Raw genomic sequence first — 22529 nt, 5'->3', positions numbered from 1 at the left:
CAATTTGTTCATGTCTTCCTTGAAGAGTAGTTCCCAAAACTTGGCACACTACTCCAAGTGAGCTTTTACCAGGACTGAATAGAGTGCAGGAATCATTTTCAGTAGTTTGCCTACAGAAGGCCTGGTAATGCATCTCAGTGTGATATTTAGCTTTTCTCAACAATATGACACTGTTGACTTGTTCAGCTTGTGGTCTACAGTATCCTTCAGGTTCTCATCTGTATTCTTATTTTGTAATGGAGCTTTTAATTGTTCCACCCAAAGTGCAGTACTTGGCGCTTGTCCTTGTTGTATTTCATCAGATTTATTTCAAATCATTTTTCCAAATTATCATGGTTATTTTAAAATCTAACCCTGTTCTCCAAAGTGTATCCTGTACCATACTGCTCTGTGTCATCTGTTAGTTTACTAGTTTTGTGTGCTTAGTTCTCTCCTGCAAATCGTTAAGTTGCTGAACAGTGCTGGCCTAGGGACAAGCTTCTGAGGATCCCACTTGCTACTTTTTCTGAGTTAGATGTCAAACCATTGATGACTACTCTTGAAGTACAATTTTCCAACCAGTTACGCACCCAGTAGTTTCATCCAGGTTGTATTTCTTTAACTTTTTTATGAGACTATCATGGGATTATTGCAGGGTTGGGTTATTGAAGTAGAACCAGAACTAGGACTAGTGGGTATAAGTAGTTCTCTGTCAAGATAGCTGAGGGATATTATTTTGTAGTGCATCAAGTTGAATCCTTTCTTCAGTCATCCCAGATGAGTAGAGTTAAAGTTGCTCAGTTGAGTAGTTTCCTGGTCTGGTCTTATATTTGTGTTGGCCATTAGAAAAGAGCTTTGTAAATATATTTGGATATCAGATCCTCCAGTTGGCTGAACTCATTTCCTGAAATCGAACTAGTCTGGCTTACAAGAGAAGCTCAACAGCAGCACACATTACATAAAACTTTTGAACATCTCTTGTATCTGCATTGCCTTTTGTTGGTTGTTATATCTTTGGCTAGTGTTACAAAGTCATATGGAACTTCTTTAATCATGCATTCTCCACAGATGTTCTTTATATAAACAGAGCTTAATATTAACAAATAAATATAATTCATAAACCTGATGGTACACTTAATTAACAGAAGGTGTTGGCCCTCCCTGCCATATCCTGCTAGAACAACAAAGCTTAAATTTGTTCTAAAATGACAGATGAAAATTCCTCAGGCATAATGAGGTCTGCCACTCCACCTTTTCCCAGCACCCTAAGCTCCTGGAACAAGGAAAAGGAGATAGGGCATCACTATGTAGCCTGCTAGAAAGGAAAAAGTTTATTTTTTTAACAGACTTTGCTTTGGGTTTGCATTTTTTATTGTTTTGCTTTATTCTAAGATAAGCATTTTATATTGTGAATGCATACTTATTCTTGGAAAGTAATTTCATATGCTCCTTTAAAAACACAGGTATTACAAGTTTAGTTTAAAATTTTTGACCTATTAACATTTCTGTACAGAAGAAACACACATGGGGAGGGAGGTGTCTTGTCTGCAGAGCATTATATGAAAAGTAACTCATCATAAGGCTGTTTTTTTTAAATAAACTACAAAATTGAACAGTCAGTTGAATACAGTTGGGCTACTGGAGCCATTCTGCATATTATTTCTTTAAAAAACTTCTGCAGCTAACTAACTTCAAATTTTCTTCCCCAGAACCTACCAGTCACTCGTATCCTGGATAACCTTATGGAGATGAAGTCAAATCCTGTGAGTATATCTATTGGGGGGGAGGGTGAATCTGTAATATATTACTTCCGTTATATGTTAATATAGTGACAGTTCATTCTAGTTCCCTGCATTTTGATTTAGAAACTAATAATTGTTAAAATTATGTTGAGTGCGTGTTTACCTGCCATTTTCTTGCATAATATTTTAGTTTCTATAGGTTAAAAATCTTTTAGTCTTAATAGGGTTGTTGGTTGTAGCCATGTTGATCTAAGGACATAGGCAGACGAGCTTCTGTGGGTAGATGTGATATCTTTTATTAGACCAACTAAATAGTTGGAAAAATTGTTCTTTGCAAGCTTTCAGTCACTGCCACACATTTGCATTTTCACAGACCTTCATTTTGCATTTTTGCTTCTAGATTACCCAGGAGAGCACACAATTCAACAGCAGACTCTCTCTATGCTTTTAGTCTTAGTAGTCATTTAAGAGGGTGGAAGGAAGGAGCCCTAATAGCTTAACTAGCAGTTAAAGGTTCCTCATCACTTTCCTGTATAATACCTTGTTTTCAATTGTTTATAAGTGTACCAGACTTTGTGGGCTGATATTTTCCATGTTTCACATTGAATTTGTTTGGAAGAGGTCCAGAAACCAGCTTAAGTGTTTCTGATTAAGGGCACCTGTACATATGTTCTGACGTGTTCTGATTAGAAGGCGTTGGAGCAGACATGATAATTGAGTCTGTTGGAGCATCCCTGTGTTTCAAAATGGTGGTGGGGTCCTTTAACTAAAACTCATTGAATGAGCTTTAGTTAAGGCACCTCCGCCACCATTTTGAAACATGGGGTGCTGAATACCCAAAACGCTACGGACATTTTAATTAAAGCTCCCAAGAGCCACTCTAATTAAAATGCTCCACCCCCCACCCTGGAGCACATGCCTAATGAGACTAGAGGAAAATGTATTTTGTCGTTTTTTTAAAAGCATCTTGAGATCATTTCTTTGATATTTTCCAGCATTGGTTTCTTGATTTAGAGCTGAGACTTGAAATTCAGTGGAGTTCTGCCTTTGTGGCAGGAATGGGTCTTTTGTTGTTCCTGTGACAAGTTGTTAAATATGGCCAAGCATATGAAAAAGCGTATGAAAAATGGCAATTTATGCACACACTTGTTAAACTCTAGCAAATCTTTACTAGCTAAAATCTCACTGTGTGTGCTTGAGCCTCTGTCAGCTCCTTGGGCTTCTCTCATAGCTCAGAGATAACCATGCTGCACATTTCCCAACCCATTAGGTCAGGGGTTGGCAACATATGACCCATGGCTGGATGCAGCCTGCAAACATGGGGCTTCAGGGGAAAAGCTCCAGTGACTGGCACTCTCCCTTTGCTACCAAGGGGAAGAGCAGTGGCAGCAGCTTGATCTTTAGTACCCACCTGTCCACCTCTGACCCAAACTGGGTCAATCTGCCTTGCAGCCTTAAAAATCAAGGGGGACACTTGCTGGAAAAGTATAGGTGACTTTGAATGATGGGAGCATCCCAAGAATTCTTCTATAAACTATGAGTAGATGCCAGTCAGAACACTAATATGAGGAAGCTAGAGTAAAGTAGAGGTCACATAGAAGTGAGTTAACACCAACTCTTGACATTTTTTTAATATATATTCAGTTTCCTCAGTCTACAAGTTTAAAAATCAGTCTGGAAAAGATTGCAATTCATATACTTTTATTTTTGCTGGCTTGGTATTATCACATATTGCAGTGGAAAATAGCCAACATCCCTGAGATAATTCAGGGAAAATGCTTACCTTCTTGCTTGTGGAAAAACAAAGCAGTTACTGGGCCCATCCTATGGAAACTGGCAACATGTTTAGCTTCCACGTGGCATGAGGTGGGGGAAAGAACGAGGTTTCAGGACCAGAGTTAAGAGTCTGAGTCTCCAGGCCAGTGGGAACCAGGCAAAACTCAGAGTAAATCCCTTAACTGCTAGCAGTTGCCAGCGGTTTGTTAGACAGGTACTCCCTTTGGGTTTATTAAAAGTGACTGTTGAAATTACCTTGGGGGGATGTCATATTTTGGGCTAGATAAAGAAGTGGAGCATAACATGGGAAAAGTGCACACGTATCTAAAGGGAGAACGACTAGTACCATATTTTTTAATGTATAATTCACACTTTTTATCAAAACCAACTGGTGAAAATTGGGGTACACATTACAGGCAAGAAAACTGGATTTCCATGGGTCTGGAAATTTGGCATCAGGGGAGCGATGACAATGTTAATTGCTATGGTTCTGGGAGTCACTCCCTTGAAGCCAAATTTCCAGACCCATGGGGAGCCCCTCGGATAGGTGACATAGTACCTTATGTCTGGTTGGGCCAGCTGACAGGGTCAGTTTGTGGCCAGAACCAGTGAGTTGGGCAGAACCTGGTATGCAACCCTGGTCCCAGCTTGCAGGATCAGACCCTGCACCAGACCCTAGCCTATGGGTTGAACTAAGCTGGGTTGGCATTTAGTCTCGGTATCAGCCCCAGCACATGGCATTGGGACTCCACTGGTTTGATCCACATTCTCCATCCAGCACACGAGGCTTGCATTAAGCTCAGAAGCAGATTCAGCTTCCTAACTGCTGCAGGAATTCCAGTTACTGTAGCAATACTTGTTTTTCTTCATCCTGCCACTCAAAACTGAGGAGTATATTATATATGGGGGCATGAGATAATATGATATGTGGAATTCAACCAGTTCAAACTATGCTCATGCATTAATGAATAGTCTTTCCCACAAACAAACAAAAAGTGTTCCTTGCCATACTGGCAACAGATAAATAGAGAAAAAAATGATGAAAACTGGCTTTCTCCACAGAATTTGGGGAAGTGTACTTTTACTAGTTGAGCTAAGTACCAGATGTATAAAATATATTTTTTTATATATTTTAAATAGAATATTACTTTCACACATTATAAATTTACACAAAAATTGTATATACATTTTATACATAGCATACATGGTATATAAATGTATATGTAATTTATATAACTACATTCACATCTTATGAATGCTGCTTTGTCAAAAGGTGTTTAATTTTTTTCTAGAAGTGTAGACTTTTAGAACACACTGAGCAAAATGGATTCAGATTTCTGATCAGTTCCTTTCACTGTTATTATGTATTACAGTACTCAGATACTGGTCCCTGTTGCTTGCCCTATCCCAGCTAACTGCCACAAAAGAGAAACCAGCCCTGTGCCTACTTTTTTGAGCTAGGGACATAGTATCTTCTAATACTGTAACTTTAGCTTGGGTTGGATAACTATAATACTGCTTTTGGGATGGTGTTGCTTTGTCAGTACCAGAGTTTAATAACTTCTAATACCTTGATTTGTTAATGACCTTGTATGAGCTGCTGTTTTTTTCATAGGCCTTAACACACAGCTGATTAAAATCATTTAAAAATAAATGTTATTTCTTTTTCATAGGCATTACTAAATATTGAGGTTAATAAGTCAGAACTTCAGGTTTTTGTTTCTTTTAATAAATTCTTGGTAGTTAATAACTTTGCATAAGAGGGTGATTTAGTTTGAGTTTGCTTAAAGGTTTGCAAATGTAGTTAGGGTTGTAATGTGCAATACAATCTTCTAAGTAGTAATAATATGTAGTTATAATATGCTATATTGTCAAAAAAATTAGGTATGGAAATAGCTGTTTAATTACTTAAAAGTAAAGCCTTTCAAAATGCCTTTTTATTTTAATTGAATCATATTCAGGTATGTGGTTTAAAAGAAGTATTATCCCTTCCCACAAAGATAACGTTTTTCAGATGCATCATGCATCAGTGCTGTATGTCAATGTCTAATAATGATTAAAATAAAATGTTACACAATATATTATAATTCTTATCAAATTAGGTTTTAGATCTGGTTATGTAGAAGAACAATCTAGATTAGAAGACTATTTGTAGTGTAAAAATTTTAGTTTATCATCCTAGAAATTGGGTGTGTAATTATCAATTCTAAAAGACCTAGTCACATTGCAATGGCTAGATGTATATGCATGTGAAGAAATAAGCAAAGAAGGACTGGCAAATTCCATGCATTTTTTTAACAAACTAAATACTTTTTACTAAAACTAAGAACTACTTTCAGCAGCATTGAGGTAAACTTTGTAAACTACCAATTTGCTTTCTAGGTTTGACTTTCCATCACCTATTTTCTCTGACCTTCACACTGAACATACAGTAGTAATCATACTAGAAATGCTTTAGTATTTCTTTTTTATTCAGCATTTAGATTTAGCATTAATCTTCAGTTAACTCCAATTAGCAGGAAAACTCAACTTCTTTGTCAGGGATAAAGTTACTTAATTGCTTCTTGATTTTAGACTTAGGAATTGGCAAATATTTCCAAACTATTTTATAACTTTTTGAAGATACTATACCATCTGCATATGTGAAGCTTCCAGTCCATGCTGACAGATGCTACATCTGTTGCTGAAATTACCAGTAGAATATAGTAAAACTCTTAAGAAGTTCAATCTTATGCTAAATATAAAGTTTTTAGGAGCTCTAACTTCTTGGGGGGAAATGCTGTTAAAATAAATGGCACACTTTTCTTTGAGTCTTAAAAAGTAATTATTTAATATCAAGTTTTTTTGTTTCTCGTATATAATGGTACACACATAAATTTGTGTATAAAAATAATTTGTAAATTGTAGATGGAAATAATTACGTTTTTTATCTGGCTGAGATGTATTCAGGTAAGTTCTCAAGAGGAATTGTTTGTACTGTACTGAATCAACAAAACACAGACACCAGTTCCTGCCGCCTATAGCACAGGAATGGACTACTGCACCTACATGCAACTTCACACTTTGCAGTACCAGGATGAAACTTAATTACAAAAGAAATGAAAGCCAACTAGTTGTCACAAACACTTAACTAGAAACTTTGTTTTTCTTTTTTCCCCTCTAATATTTAGCAAAAGTCTGTCTCAGTGCCAGTGAAAATATTGGATATCTTGGAACTGCTTTGAATGAAGAAAAAATCATTGCATCTAATTTAAACAGTCAGAACTTTTTAAGCATTTATGTCACTTTTATTGTGCAAACACTTTATTTTGTTTTAATAGTAGCCATAAATCTTGAAATGAAATGTACAAGTGTAAGTTTCATAATTGAAGTAGATTTTGATCTATGCTATATTTTAGCATTCACTGACATAAGCATGTCCTGGAAAAAAAAATTATTTGGAACCAATTACATTTTAGGGCTCTAAAGCTGGTATGACCTTTGTTTTTCTTTTTGCATATCACTCTGTTTTGGAGACGTATTTAATTGCCAGTACATTTTGGACAGGTTTTAATAGCAATGAATTGCAGATCTCCCCAAAAACAGAGTAAACCCCGTAGCAGCCTCCATAGGTTGCTAATTACTATAGAAATAGTAACTGTACACAGTACTACAATAATATTCAAACACTGTAAATATACAAAGTCTGTAACTTTTCATTTAATATATACATCAGGTAACTTGTAAATAGAAAATTCCTTTGATTTGAAAAGCATTTCATAGAACAGATTTAACCAGAACTTGGACAGTGTACAAGTATACTTGTATACTTTTCTTTTTGCATATTACTCTGTTTTTGAGACATCTTTTTTTAACATCCTTCTTTTTAATAGGAAACAGATGACTACAGATATTTTGATCCCAAGATGCTGCGAGGAAGTGACAGGTGAGTATACGGTTTATGTTTCTTCCTATCTTTCATAGTTTGGAGCAGTATATATAAGTACCCATTTCAAAGCATAACATATCAGGATTATGTCCATCATTTTATAGAAAGTATGCTTTTTAGCTGTTGTTCATGTTTCAGTGTACTTACATAAATATTGCAAATATGCTATCTTTTTTAAGCAACATATCTATTTTTAAATTATTTTCTGACTACTTTCACTACTATTATACTATGTGATTTGTGCTTTTAGGTTTGTAAATTCATTTTTCTCTCCTTATTGATTGCATAAAATAATTAGGCACAGCCTCTAAGTCAAAGCACATGATGACAGAGGAACTAAAAGCTGTGGATCAGCCATAGAAGTTCCTGTAATGCTGTACTTAGGCTCTCATTTCAATGCCACTACAGCTGTCATAAGAAGTTCTAATACAGGGTCCCTTCTAGCAGCAGGGTCCCTTCTAATGTATTTTTTTTACTTTTGAGTTTTACAACTATTTGCAAAGATACTAATTACTTTGTTTGAATTTTTCCACTGATGTTTTTGTTTTGAATGGAAAGTCATTGGCACTGTACTTAAAGTTTCCTATTAATTCTCACAGAATTAAAATACTCCCATTCGAACATTCGTATTTAACATGAAATAAGATTGTTTTAATGTATGGTGCAGTAGTTCTTTTAAAAGGAACATGAAACTTTTGTGTTTCTGGTAAAATGCATAGATTTCTCATTAATTTGCTGTAACAGAGAATTTTGTCTCATCATTTTAAAAAAAGAAAAAGGAGAGAAATAAGACAACTGACACCAAAAATGTCAAACTGTTTCCTGACTGATTTTTGTGAACAAAACCACTACTGAAAATCTCTACTCTAATTCTCTAGAAATGGAGACTATCTTCGGTTTTAGTTGAGCTCTTTTGAAAATAAGGTCCAGTCACAGGAGAGCAGCAAGATCTTTTAATTCTTTGGTTTTATTATTGGGCTTATGTGGAGGGAGGATGCAGAACCAGTGCTGTCCTTGGCTTATGATTAAATAAGAATTTCAGCTGTCTCCTTCACAGTGTTTCGTTCTTGACAGTGTATCTGCAATAATGAAAAATGCTTTGCAGAAAATATGTATCGTACATTGCACAAATATTTTCAGATATAACTTTAAGAATTAAAAATAAGTATAGAAAGCTGTCAAAGTAAAAATTGGCTTTACCAAATACATTACTTTTTAGAAATACAACTGGAGCTTTCAGCTTGCTTTATTCCAGTGTCATCTAAACGTCTGTTTTAGCGCATTTACAAATAAAGCTGATTGTTGTGGTTTTTTCATGGAAATGTTTCATGCATAAAATAATTTATCTCTGTTGCAAATAATATACAGACCTTTACTTCAGAAACCTGCAATAATTCACAAGCATGTCACCCATCCTGTGCAGCTACTGTGATATTGTTTTTAAAGAAAACTTTTACAAATATACCTTACCCAGTAGAAATCTGTAATATTGCACAATACATTTTAATATTCTGTTTTTATTTGAGCTATATATTTCTATAGAACTAATAGACTGAACAGTCTGAAATATTGGTTATTAGTAATATTATTGCTGAAAGGTCATTATTGATTTATTTTTGAGTTGTGCCTTACCACATAAGACTCTTTAACCATTAATGATGGGAATAAGCTGTTAAAGATGGTGAAATAAGAAACATGCAGCTGAGGGAAAGGGTTTAGATGGTAATTTTCTCAAGCAAAATAAATTAATACTGAGTATTGCCTCCAGGAATTTTCCTGATCATCTTTTAAAGAACTGCCATAAAGTTCTATCATGCCTGTTTCCACTCAAACTTACGACAGTTCTTTGTGCATTCAATGCAATTACAATGTGCAGACATGAGTTTTAATGCACTGTCATTTTTTTCATATGTATACAAGATGCACAGTTGTGTATCTGTTTTATGCACATGACCAGAAGTTCTAACTGATTTGTCGATTGCTGACTTTATGGCTTTATGCAAATAGTCTATGGAATATCTATGCTGAAGGTTGCATTTAATTTTAAATTAAGCCTGTTAAGGATGACAACTGAATCATTGTGGGTAGAGGGGCTTTTGTTTGTAGTTCTTACCTTCTGGACAGGACTACACAGAACAAACGATATACTTTCAGTGGTAATCCAAGAGACTATTTCAGCTAGCTACCAAAAATTCAAGTGAAAAATAATGATGTTCAATAGTATAATCACTGAAAGACCGTTATTAATTTATTTCTTTCCTTAATGCACAGGAATGATTTCATTCCTACATACCCTTTTACTGTAAGGAATATTGGCGTTTCTGCCAGTTGTGTTCTTTTGAAAAGAAAGAAGCCAGTCTCAACAGACATACATTTTTCTAGTCCACATTTACATTTCTGTCAGTATTTGCAAATTTGTATTCCAAAAGGATGAATTTAAATGTTTATGAATATACGTAAAGGAAAAATTATGCTGACAGTACTGCATTCATGCCATAATCCAAATCCTCCTATTTAAAGGTTGATTCCAGTGTATAAGAAAACTAGTTTCTGTGAAGCACTGCAGTATTATCTGAACAGTAGCCTGACAGTTTTGAGAGCTATGGAAGGAATAGCTGGTAATATTTAAAAACAAAAATGCAAGCCGGAAGAAATTTGTTTAGCTAGTATTTGCTGCCCCCTGTCCTAATGCTGTTTCATTGGACCAGCAAAGGAAGATTTTTATGAGATCAGTCAAGACCAGAAAACACTGGGGGGCATGAGAGGAGTTGGGACAAGATGGCAGACTTGATTACTTCAGAGCTTTTGCTTACCTCCCCCTTCCCCTCTCAAGTGAGGAGAAGAGTTCTCAAGTTCTCCCCTTTCCCTGTTGACTAGGTTCTTCAGTCCCACTATGCTCTATTTCCACTTCCTCACATTATTTAAAGCAGTCAAGGCTTTCAGCAGCCACCTGGAGTTTCCACAGTTCTTGGCTTGTAATAGAGACATAGTTTGGACTGATTTTCACGATTCAGTGTTTGATCAGATCAAACTCAGTCTGGGGGGTCGGGAATTAATTTTTCCCACAAGAAAAGGCTAAAGTATTTAGTGGTTCTGCTCTGCTTTGAAGCATCTTGAAGGGGCTCCATTTCAAGGTACCATTGTAAAGTAACAAAAAAGTAAGCACGGTCACTATGTGTTTATAAATGAAATACATTATTTTGTTGCAGTTTGCTAGTGTCCAAGGTGGGTGAGAGGTTTAGCAGAGCCAGCTCACACAAACACAAGAAAGAGATTCAGGGCATAATTGGTTCTATCAGAAGAATGAAAGACTATAAGCTTCAGAGTGCAGAGTAGCTTCATTCCTGCTCCTGTAGAGAGAGCAAGAGGTTTCTGAGAGTGGGGGAGTTAATCCTTGGGTTAGGCTGAAGTGCTTTAATCCTTGAATCCTGGTAATAGTGTTTACTGTAGAGGCCATTTAAAAAAAAATTGGGCATGAAAATCCATCCCCATATTTAATTCATTCTCATGCATGTCTGTCTGGAACAACCTGTTTATGCTTACGTTATGTCAGTCTATTTCAGTGCATACCGTAAATCTTCATAAATCACAACCTGACAGATACAACCAGCTAACACAACCACATTCTTCTGTCCATTATAGCTCAGAGATCCCAACATCTAGACTTCACTTCAAAAGTTTCAGTTATCCCATAGTTCAGGCATTTTATTCTCCATATATAATTGAAAAGTCCCTTTCATAATTTTACTGCAGAGAATGCCCATGTTAAGCTGAAGTCAGGACAGGGTGGCACTTTTAGAGTAACTGGTTCAGACAGGCAAAAGCTTTCATAGGTGACTGTTAGGTAATAGTCTATTCATCTGACAAAGTAGGTTGTCGCCTACAAAAATTTATGCCTTTCTGAGCCAGTTGATCTCTAAGGTGCCAGTGTGTCCTGCCTTCTGCCTAATTCTATTGCCCAATCTGTTCCTTAAATCTTCCTTTATAGACTAGGAAGCTGAGTATACCTTCCCTATTATCCTTTCTACTATGCATTAGAAACCTGATCCACTTGGAAAGCGGGTCACAAGCGTTTTGTTTTTGCTGTGTTTTTGCTTTATCATATGTAGAGAATCAGCTGGGGCCAGGAATGGGAGCTTGCCATGACAGCCTGCTGTAATTTTTTATGTGATTCTTGGTAGATTTTGCAAGCTATTTCAAATGTTTATTGATGGTTGTACCCTCTCTCAGGAAAGCTTGAAAGTGTCATGAACTGCGCATTTAATTACAATGCTTGACTGATTTCAATGAATTCTAGTGCTTTATATCTCAGAATGTTAGTTATACTAGCTGCACCACACTTTACACAGTCCAGAAACTTAGAAGTTTATACATTCCACAGATGCACCATGGAGCTCTCGTTAATTCACATATTCATAGAAGAGAACTAGAAAAAGAATGAATCGATTTATTCCAAATTAAAGAAATAGATCCTGTACACCACTTCTCACTGAGAATGAAGGGAGTTCCTACAACATGTTATTTTGGAGAAATAATAAAAGTTACTTTTTAGAACTTTGTGTTAAAAAAAAAAATCATACCACCAAATGTTAAAACGTGTCCTATTTAGGATTGCTTTTATTATTTTAATATTTGCATTAACAGTGAATTCCTATAATAATATGGATTATTTCTATTACAGCTCGGTTCCAAGAAACAAAAGTCCATTCCAGGAGGTAAGTCATGTAGAACTCAATTCCATCCTTATCCCCTGCCACCCCAAATACTTTCTAAGGTATTGGACATTTAAAAAAAGAGGTTACATTTGTAAAAAATCAGTTTGTTTAATTATATTCATTAATTAATTATACATAGCACATACTCGGAAGAACTCTTCATCCTCAAAGAATTGTATAAGCATTAACCTAATCCTTAACAATGTTCCTGCAAGTAATTGTAGTGGTTTAATGGATGAGCCATAGTTAGTACTGAGCATCTGTAACTTCCAAGCCCACACGTAGTCTTCTAGAATACCCTACCTCTCTAAATTTAGTTCTTCATACACTCTTAAACAGAGCTGCCTAAATACTGCTATAAACAATACTGCTGTCAATATCAGTATCAATAAAAGCTACAGCTTTATTTTTTTTCTGCTGCTATTTTCCACAAATATTTTTGGTAGTGTTTATTTTTCGTGAAAATAGAATTATTTCTAAAAGCAAATATCTCATGACCATTCATCTAAACATATTGACGAATAGAAGTCTTTGCATAGCCATATTTGAATTTGTTTTCCTTCTTTTCTGATTTTCCATACATTTGGAGAGCAAAGAAGTTACCATTTGTCTTTTTTGACCAACCACACACAGTGGATATGTTACTGGTAATCAACAAGTTAAAATATATTTACCATATTTATTCACATACCACATACTCCTTGTTCTTTTAGGGGAGAATAAGAAAAAAAGTTTTGTTTCAAAATGTTTCTTGCCACAGCCTCACAAGCTCACCATGGCTGAACACTGGCTACGTGGAGCAGGGGCAAAGTCCAAATATTAGCATCATTGCTCCTGCAGCTAGAGGTCTAATCCTTTCTCAGCCACTGCTAAAAGCTACTGCCAATTTGGCAGCAGCTGTTAGAGAGTTAAACCTCTAGTTGCAGGGGGAGGAGTGATACCTGGCTAAACTTCCTCCCTCCTCTTCCCCTCCTCCACCCTGAACTCCATGTAAAGCACAACTGACCACAGCCCCCAGCAGCCATTTCAGTGCTCCCATGCCTCTATTCCTCAGTTAAGTTGTGCACATTTTGGATGGGTAATTTTCATTAAATGGGGAAGGCATGCAAATAAAGGTAAGTCAGTTCACTGGTAGATCATTGTAACAGGGCACTACGGTGCCTGCTACTTGAAGAGCAGGAATGGCCACCAGGTGCCGGTTGCCAGGGCAACCAGGAGGAGCTAGGGGCCCACACCTGTTGAGTCAGCTGTCCGGAAGGGGCAGGGCTGACTCCTATAAAGCACAGGCTAGAGGCCGAGAGGGGGGGGTCTTGGCTGGCGGCCAAGGAGAAGAAGTGCGGCCTAACTAAGCAAAGGGGAAAGGCCTGAATGTGAGCAGTCTGTTATGCTGGTGAAGGATGGAGCACCCGCGGAGTGTGACTCAAAGGAGGTTAGCCTAGCGGTTTACCTTTGTGTTATAGCCCAGGGGCTTGTGTTATTGTTTGCTGTTGTCAACTGGAGGACTGGGTGAGGCTATAAGGGGATGGAGGGGGCCTCATAGGGGAACCACGTCAGTGTGGGAGCCCCAGCCCCAGAGAGTGGGCAGTGTGAGACGCCCCAGAGAGAGAGATCAGGCAGCGAGAAGGCATCCAGTAAGACTGAAGAACATCCAGTACATCCGCGAGGCTTGGGGCATGGTACAGGGGTGGTTGGAGCCCATAAGGCTGGGGTGCACCTGAGCCCCATTCCAGAAGACGGACCGGTATAGCACAGGAGAACCGTAGCCAAGAAAACTAAAGGTAGCCTCCCTATTATACACATAAGACCAAAGACGTGGCGGGCGAGATTGCGAGGTGCAGATAGGCAGTTTGGCACGGTAGAGAGGGTAACAAAAGGGGGAGCACAGCAACCCCGAGGTTCCCGTCCTGTCACAATTACATATTTTAAAAAGGCTAAATTGTTTATTCAGCCATTTAGTTGTCTTCAACATAACCCAGAAAATGATGGTCTGCTAAGGTAATTGTTAGTTAAACGTAAGTTGCTGAAAAAGACTAAAATAAATGGAATATAACAAAATGTCCTCCACAGCAATAGCAGTGTTGGAAAACTAAGTCTTTATCAAATTAATTCATAAACGGTCGTGAAGATATTTGTAACAAATTTTTGGACCATGTGGAGGCTTATCTAAGTAAAGATCAGTAACATATGTTAAACTGTATTTATGCCATTTTCTTGTGTGAAAGCTTTCTGAAAAATATATTAGAACAGGAATATTTTACAGCTTGAATTACAATATTAAAATAATTTTGTGTATGAAGTCAGTGGTTTACTGTCTCCTAGATGGAAGCAACTGTGGTATGGAAAGTAACATTATTAGTTTAGATCTTTTACAGGAAGTTAGGTTTCTGAGGACCCCTCTACGTGATCAGATAAAGGTGTGATGAGATCTAATGCACAATACACATGTGCATGGCAGGAAGCTTAATTGTGGGACTGTGCGTTAGATCCCATTGCACCTTATTGCCAGTGCAGGGAGAGCTCAATCCCGGGCTCTCCCTGCACCAGCAAGAAGCAAGCTCATACAGCTGGGAACCCCCTCCATTGATCTCCCAGGCTGGGAGGGTGCAGATGCTGGGTGCCAGGATCCAGCTGGGTCCCAGCAGCCAGGGGGTGCAGCTGCTCTGGAGGTGCATGAAATAATGCCTGGGGGGAGCTCAGCTACCACGATCCCTCGGGCCCAGGGGTTTTACACATCCCAGGTCAGCTGCACCCCCCCAGCTGCCAAGACCTCTCTGGGTCCCAGCACCCACAGCTGCAGGACTTCGGCTCCCTGTGCTGTTGAGACTCGGAGTCACCAACTGCCGGGGCTGGAAGTCCCTACATTGTGCATCCTAGCCACAGGGGAGATGCTGCTACACGTGCAAATTAAAGCTTGATAGCAACTAGGTATAAAGTTTGTGCACATTTTCAGGGTCTAACTTCATAGCTTTTTCTCACATGATAGCTACTTTGCACATGTAGTTGACCTTAAGGTAATTGTGCAATTAACCAGTTAATTGCATGATACCTGTAATGTGTAGAGCTGGAGTGGACAAAATATGGCCCACAGAAAAAATTTAGAAAATTAATATTTATCTGTTCCTGGGTGCCTGTCAAAGATGACAGGAGCCAGGGGCAGTAGGACCCAGGGGAAGCCGGCAGGACCCAGCTACAACTCCACTCCACCCCCACCCTCCCCCAACCGGAAGCCTCTGCCTGCTGCCGCTTTCACTGCTTCCCTGCACACCAGCTGGAGGCTCCAGCACCATGTGGCCCCCAGCTGTATCACCGGACCATGGGACCACGGAGCCCGTGCCAGTACCCCAGGGCCAGGAGCAGAAGAGTGCGTTTGTGTGTTTCTGTGCAATGAGGGAGGGAGAGTCTGTGTCGTGTCGTGTCTGTGTCTGTGTCTGTGTCTGTGTCTGTGTCTGTGTCTGTGTCTGTGTAAGGAGGGAGGGGGACAGAGAGAACAATGAGAGAGGAAGAGAGTGTGTGAAGTGAGCAAGGCACAGAGTGTGTGCATGTGTGTGGGTGTGTGCATGCAGTGAGGGAGTATATATGTGTGTGTTTGTGTGTTCATAGGCTAAGTTCCACACACACCCCCCACCATACACATATACCCAGACCCCCCTCACAGTGCCATACATGCAGACCACCACACCCACACCCGTCACACACCCTAGAACCCTACACCCACACAATCCCCCACAAACCCCATAATCACCCACACCCCACATATCCACACACATACACCCACAGACTCCCACCCCTCCACAATATAGAAGAGTAGGACTTCATTTTAAGCTATTGTGCAATCACCTCTATGTGCACTACACAAATGCATGTAAATCAAGACAAAAATATTTTTTGAAATCAAATTAATGAATGTTGTAAATGTTTGATTTTTAGAAGATGGCAAAACCCCTTGCTGAAAGGAGTATTTCTGGGGGCAAGGAGAGGAACTTCTAGTGACAAAAGTCAGGGATTAGGGGGTGGGACTTCTGGTCTCAAGATGGTAACCAGAGGGCAGGGCACTTGTTAAGGGGTGGGGCTACCCATGCAGTCCTTGACAGCTTGCAAAAACTCGGTAAGTGACCCTCTGCCTGAAATAATTGCCTGCCCCCGGGGTAGAGGTCATCTGATTTTTTTTTTCAAGTGTTGTGCATTATTTGTTGCTTAGTTTGCTTTTAAACTTAAGTGAAAGACTAAAGCAGTACTGATGTTTAATCACACTCATTTCTATTTTAATACCGAGACTGTACTTCCCAATTCCTGCAGCATATTAACTATCTCCTTTTTATTGTGTTTTAGGCAATCGTGTTTGTAGTGGGAGGAGGCAATTATATCGAATATCAAAATCTTGTTGATTACACAAAGGTAAGTTTCTGTTGTATGTAATTTCATTTTCTAGGTTTTGTAAATATCAGTAAGAAAATTCTCCTGCATTCCGTCTACAGTTTCCTTGCTCCAAGAACAGAACACAAGAAATAACACAGCAGGTTGAAAACCAGAAGCTCTTACAAGGCTAATACATTTGATGGTGGACAGTCACAATTTACACACTCAGATAGGAATTATGGATGCTGTATGAAGAAAAAGTGGCAAATTACTAGGCTTGAAATTCTCATATACATTTCTAAATCCTTCAGATCAAAGGAGACTACTCTGATGCTTTACAGAGAACAAATCCTGGCTTTTGAAAGCTTTAAAAGAAAGCATATTATATGTATTGTCCTCTGTCAATTGCTGATTACTGAAGCTCAGCTACCAGCAGAAATTTCTGTCCAAGTACCACTAGTCACTGAGAGAATAGTGATTTCCCTGTAAGACTTTTGTTTTAACAACATGCATCAATCTCTCCCATTAGAAGATTGGGCTACTGGAAGAAACTTCTTTTTAGACATTGAATTCAAAGTGGCAAATGGAAACCTGTTCAAGTAAGGAGCATCACAAATGCTCCCAGATACACTGGCAGTGTATAAAGGAGCAGTTGAAAAGTGATCTTTGCAGTTATAGGAAATTCTCAGAAATTTATATCTGGTACATTCGTTAGCAACAGAATATGCTGATATAGCTACTGCACTACAGGAAAGAGGATAGTTGATGTGAAAGATAGCAAGACTAATCAGGTGCTCTGTAGAACAGGAGTCAGCCGTCTGCAACCCATGATCCAGGTCTGGCCCATGAAGGTCCAGTCCAGCTGTGCCATGCTGCCCATCTGCTCCACAGTGCTCCGTTCTACAGCCTGCTTCTCCGCATTCACATTTCCCCACCTCCTCTGCAGCAAAGATATTAGCAGTGAAGGTAAAAGCAGGTTCCTGGACACCATAGGAGGCATCGGGGTTGGGTTTAAATGCTACATAAAAAAGGATGAGCAAAATGTCTATTCAACAGATATTTTTATAGGTTTCCGTAAGGAGGTCAAAAGAAGAACTTAACATTACTGCCCATTTTAACAGTTTTATTCCATGATTACTTCTGAGCACCTTGGGACTGTGAAAAAACTAGGAACTTTAGCTATGCACAGGCTATATTTTTGTTCCTTTTTATGCAGTCATGTAAGAATTCAGAAAAATATTGCTTAGCTATGAGCAAGATATAACTTTGCCTTACTTATTTTCTTGCTTGCTTGTAGCAGCCTTAACTAAACTTCAAAACAAGATTACCTGTTCTTCACAGATGAAGAATTATAACCATCTCCTGTATATAAGCAAAGAAAAAAGTTAGTTTTGGAGAATTATGGCAATAAAAAGCATGGCCTTTAGTCTTTTTCTGTATTCTAAAAAGTTACCTCGCTCAGTAGCTTATGCTTGTATTCTGTTGTAAAGCTTTCTGGTCACAAGCTCTACTGACTGCTAATCTTAATGGTCCATTTAAGAAACAAATGTTCTGCATTGGGTTTAGTAATTATGCCCTTCATTTGAAATCATAGTAAGGTTTGCAGGTAAAGTGACATTAAGTCTATGTCCTTATCTGTGTCAAGCTGTACACTGGACGTAGGTTGAGCACCAGTCTAGTTTTCCATATAATACAGATTTTACTTGCTTGATCTAGCAGTTTAATCTGAAAACAACTGGAGTTATTTTATTTGGCCTGCCATAAAGATTTCAATGGACCTCCAATAATTGTTTGGCTACAGCTGCTTTAGACTGAATGTCTAAACAAAATATTGAATACTCAAGTCAGGACTTTTATTTTTATTTTCCATGATTAAGTCACAGTGATTAACTTAAAAATGCTTAAGGTTTTGTTTAAACTGACAGATGTTAGAATAGAAGCTGTGTGTGGAGACCACTTCTATTCCACTGCTGCTTCCAAGATTTCAGAATTTGTATTCATTCTACATCAGAGCAAAAATAATCTTTTAAATGCTTCTGTGGAAATGGAATTGTCAATGAACTGAGACCACCAACGGCTTTCAAATAGTAAGAGCCTGATCATAACTTCAGTGGTCAGACTAGTGACTCAGATTTTGGCTAATAACCTGGAGGTTAAAAGCTACTGTTTCCACTACTGTGAGCCCTACAGTTTCATAAATGATGAGAAGGGAAAGATAAATTACAATTATGTTAAAATCCATTTTTTAGAGCAGGGCTGTCCAGTGATCATGCAAGCCATATGCTGTGGGGGTGGGCTTCCAGGATCACTCCTGTGACACCGCCCTCAGACATGAGTAATGGTGGCAGTGACCCTCCCTCCCTCCCATACCCAAAGGCCATGAGGGTAGTACCAACATCATGTGGTCCCCCTGCCCCTCCACTGCACACCCCCCTCCCAGGCCTTCCCTCATCATGGGCAGTGAGAAAAGTAACTGAAGTAGCCCCTGGCCATATGCTAGCTGCCCACAGGCCACTATATGAACAGCCCTGTTTTAAAACATACCAATATTTCAGGGGGTGGTTTGACTATATTTTAACAACCTATTTATAGACCTGCTAGGTGGGATATAAATATAATGCATAAATCATTTGTTAACTGGTGGCTATGTGTTCTAATCATGCCTACTGTAGGCAGCCAGTTTGGTAAATCTGATAGTGCATCTTCTCCTTACTAAGAAGTAAAAACAGGAGTAAATTATTCCATGGGAAGAGTGTTCTGGATTCTTTGCCTCAGGAGTTAGACATCTGAGTACAGAAAAGTTGGTTAAAGCAGGACAGTCAGCAGTTCAATGAAGTACAGTTGTTTTGTGATGTCCTCAGCAGAACTTTTTAATATCTTTGTAATGTTATTCATAGTGGGCGTGACTGTACATGCCCCTGACTGCACATTGGTACTGTGCAGGCTTCTTGAAGGCTCAGATCAAGTGTAATATAATTTTCTGTAACCTAGTTGTGTTCTCCTCCTCACCCCTGTCCCTCTAATGTTAGTCCCTCACTCGGGGAATTTGTAGTTCCCTACCGGCTTTGTCACCTTTTTTTGGATTCACAATCCTAAACATGTACTAATACAATTCAATTTGCTTTAGCAGCACATAGTTATTTCTAGACGCTATGTCACCGTAACATCAGCATCACGCTTTGTGCCTGCCAACACTACATTGCTGTAGAGACGAGCTACATCGACATAGCTCATTGCTACAATGACATAGCACCTTGTAAAGATGCGCCCACTGAGCCTGAGATTGCACCTGTTACTTTATCTGAGGAAAATCCCACTAATGTTCTTGGAGTTTTGTATTTTGTAAGGAATCATGAGTCAGGCCCAGTTACTTCCATTGTGGGCTGTATATTTTAAAGATCTGACAAGATTCTACGTTTTTACAGTCACAATATAATTCTGCGCACGTGCATCACAGCTTGACAAAAAATGTGGGTAGAATTGGAAATAGAGAACTTTGATGGGATTTAAATTTTCAGATTACTCTAGTCCTGTAGTTTCAAATGGCTTATGCGAGGTGTCCAAAGTAAGCAGACCTTTAAAAACTTTAAGGAACACATCTAAATTATCACCTGTTTTATATTGTTTTTCCTTTAAAAATACATTATGTTTGGTTTCTCTGAAAATGCCTAACTTCCAGTAATTACTCCTGCCGTTACAGGAATGCCACAAATACTTTTATGATTTTTTATTTCAATATCTGTTGTGCATTAAAATGCCATTGTGTATTATAAAAATACACATTTCTTCCTTCTCGTCCCTTAAGGCATAATAACCCTTAAACATTTTGTAGGCAGACACTAAAATATACCAAAATATGTAATTAGGTTTACAATGCAATGTGGGATAGTATTGAATTGGTGCCATTAAAAAAGAAATATGAAATCAGCATTACAGTTATCCCTTGGGGATTAATTGGGAAGTTTTTACTTTTGTTTGACTGCCAAGAAAAAATCAGGTTTGCACTGAATTAAATTTAACAGTGATTTTGTGTTTTTTCAATTAAACAAAAAATGTAAAGCTTTAATTTTGTTTGACATTGATTGTTTCTTTTTCAGGCAGTTATAAGAAAAGCAAAGGGAAAAAAACACCCCAAAGATTCACAAAGCTGCCAAAGGGAGTAATGGTGTAATCATTTCAGCTCCGCTCAATAGCTCAGGGGTCAGAGCACTTGCCCAAGATGTGAGAGCCTCAAGCTTTCAGTTCCCTGCTGTACCAGAGGGAATTTGATCCCATTACATCCCATGTCCTAGCAGCTGCCCTTAGCTGCTAATAAAACCCAATAATGCAATCACTTCACTGTGAAGTATCCTGCAGGGAAGGGGTGGCCAGCACACATGCCACAATTGGTATAGGCAGCTGCAGTGTGTGGCACACAAGCCCTGGGCACTCAGTAAAGGAGCCATCAGGGAGCAGAGTGCTCTGTCAAGTGCAAGTGGACAGGATGCTGCTGTAAGAGGTGTCAGGTGTCACTGCCAAGAGCCAGGGTAACCCTCCCCTGGCCCTCCAGTTGCCACCAAACCAAAGGTGTTGGATCCTCACACGTTATATAAAACTGCAGCAGTTGCAGAGCCAGAGAAGGATTACTCTGGTTCTTGGCAGTGATGCCTCCTCTTGCAATAGTGCCCTCTCTCCCAGTCTACTCTGCACAGCTACAGTCGAAGGCTCAAGACCCCCACCTCCATTCTGGGGCCCAAGGTTACAGGCTCTCATCAGGGATGCCTCTTGGGGGTGGGGATCCAAGCAACCCTCAGGGAGGGGTGGGGTTTAACTTGCATCAGTGCTCTCGGGTATTATGATGTGAGTTGTGTTCTTTCTGTTGACACTGTTCCACCTTGTATAAATGATTTAATGTTCATGAGAGCAGGAACTAGAGTATTCTGCTGTCCAGAAAGTCATATGCTATACTCTCTGTCTCAGTGAATATTTAAATAATTCACAGAGAGAGGATCAACTGTATCCTAAAAGCTGGTGTTCACTAACCATCCCTTTCTTTTTTCTGTTGTAAGGCAGCCTTAGAATCAAGATAGCCCATCTTAAAGTATTCACTTTCCGATACTTGAATATTAATCGAGACGAAGCAAAAGAGAGGACGTAACTATTGCACTTGGTGTTAGGATACTTGTTTGAGTGTCAGGATCTCTGGATTTCCACTTTGTTCCAGTGAATGTTTAATTATATGTATATAATTATTACACACACATAGACACAAAGCTGAACAGCTTCAGGATGGCTGAAACTGCATTTTGCAGTGAATTTACTACTTGGTGAGACAACTTTCCAGTTTCAGTTATTTAGGTTTAGTTAGATCATATTTTAGTAAGACAATCTATTTTTATATATTAAGTCAAATGTTATCTAAGGAAGGAACAACATCTAACATAATCTATATGAAGTAAAGTATGGTAACATATAGGCATTAAGTTTTTACTGGGAAAATCACCACCCTCCCATTAGAAATTGCCAGCATCTAGGCATTCATTCAGTTTCTTAGGTGGAAACGTGCCCATCCACAAGAAAAATCTTCCACTTCGACGTCCAGAAGATGTCCCCTGTTTGAAGGGGGACTCACATCTGGGAATGGTGTGGGGAGAATGTAGCTACAGCTTCCCCTACACCCTCTCCAGATAAAAAACAAAAAATAAGTTCCATTCCTCTATTTCTAGCATCATCTATTCTCATTTATGCAGAAATGGATAAGGAAAATGTTTGTTTGTAAAGTGTATTATACTCCAGTAGCATAGATGCGCCATTTGTCACAAAATGTTTAATTATAGATTCTGTATATTGTCATAAATATGTCTTCCAAAAGTGTTAGCCCCCAGGGCGCATCCAGATGAGCCCGCACATGCTTCTTGCAGCATCTCAAACCCCTTTGAGATGCTGCAAGAGGCATGTGCAGGAACAGGAAAAGGTTCCCATCACTGCAAGTCTGCAGCATAGTGGTAAAATTAGATCTCTGGATATCCAGGGGTCAAATAAAACTAGAGTGAA

At 38.8% G+C, this 22529-nt stretch overlaps 1 protein-coding gene across 2 annotated transcripts in view; it reads left to right on the top strand.

Annotated features, from left to right (window-relative positions):
* Positions 1-22529, top strand: part of SCFD1 (sec1 family domain containing 1) — a 154124-nt gene that overhangs the window by 124519 nt on the left and 7076 nt on the right. For both annotated transcript variants that reach the window (XM_019518925.1, XM_019518926.1), the window contains exons 20-23: positions 1689-1742; positions 7370-7422; positions 12107-12140; positions 16470-16535. In XM_019518925.1, the coding sequence (XP_019374470.1) occupies positions 1689-1742; positions 7370-7422; positions 12107-12140; positions 16470-16535 (207 nt within the window). The remainder of the gene's footprint in view (positions 1-1688; positions 1743-7369; positions 7423-12106; positions 12141-16469; positions 16536-22529) is intronic.

The sequence above is a fragment of the Gavialis gangeticus genome, unplaced genomic scaffold (assembly GCF_001723915.1).
Source record: "Gavialis gangeticus isolate Ggan-Ray unplaced genomic scaffold, GavGan_comp1, whole genome shotgun sequence".
Classification (NCBI taxonomy): domain Eukaryota; kingdom Metazoa; phylum Chordata; order Crocodylia; family Gavialidae; genus Gavialis; species Gavialis gangeticus.
The sequence above is the reverse complement of the archived record's forward strand: the minus strand, read 5'-3'. Positions and strand labels throughout refer to the sequence as shown.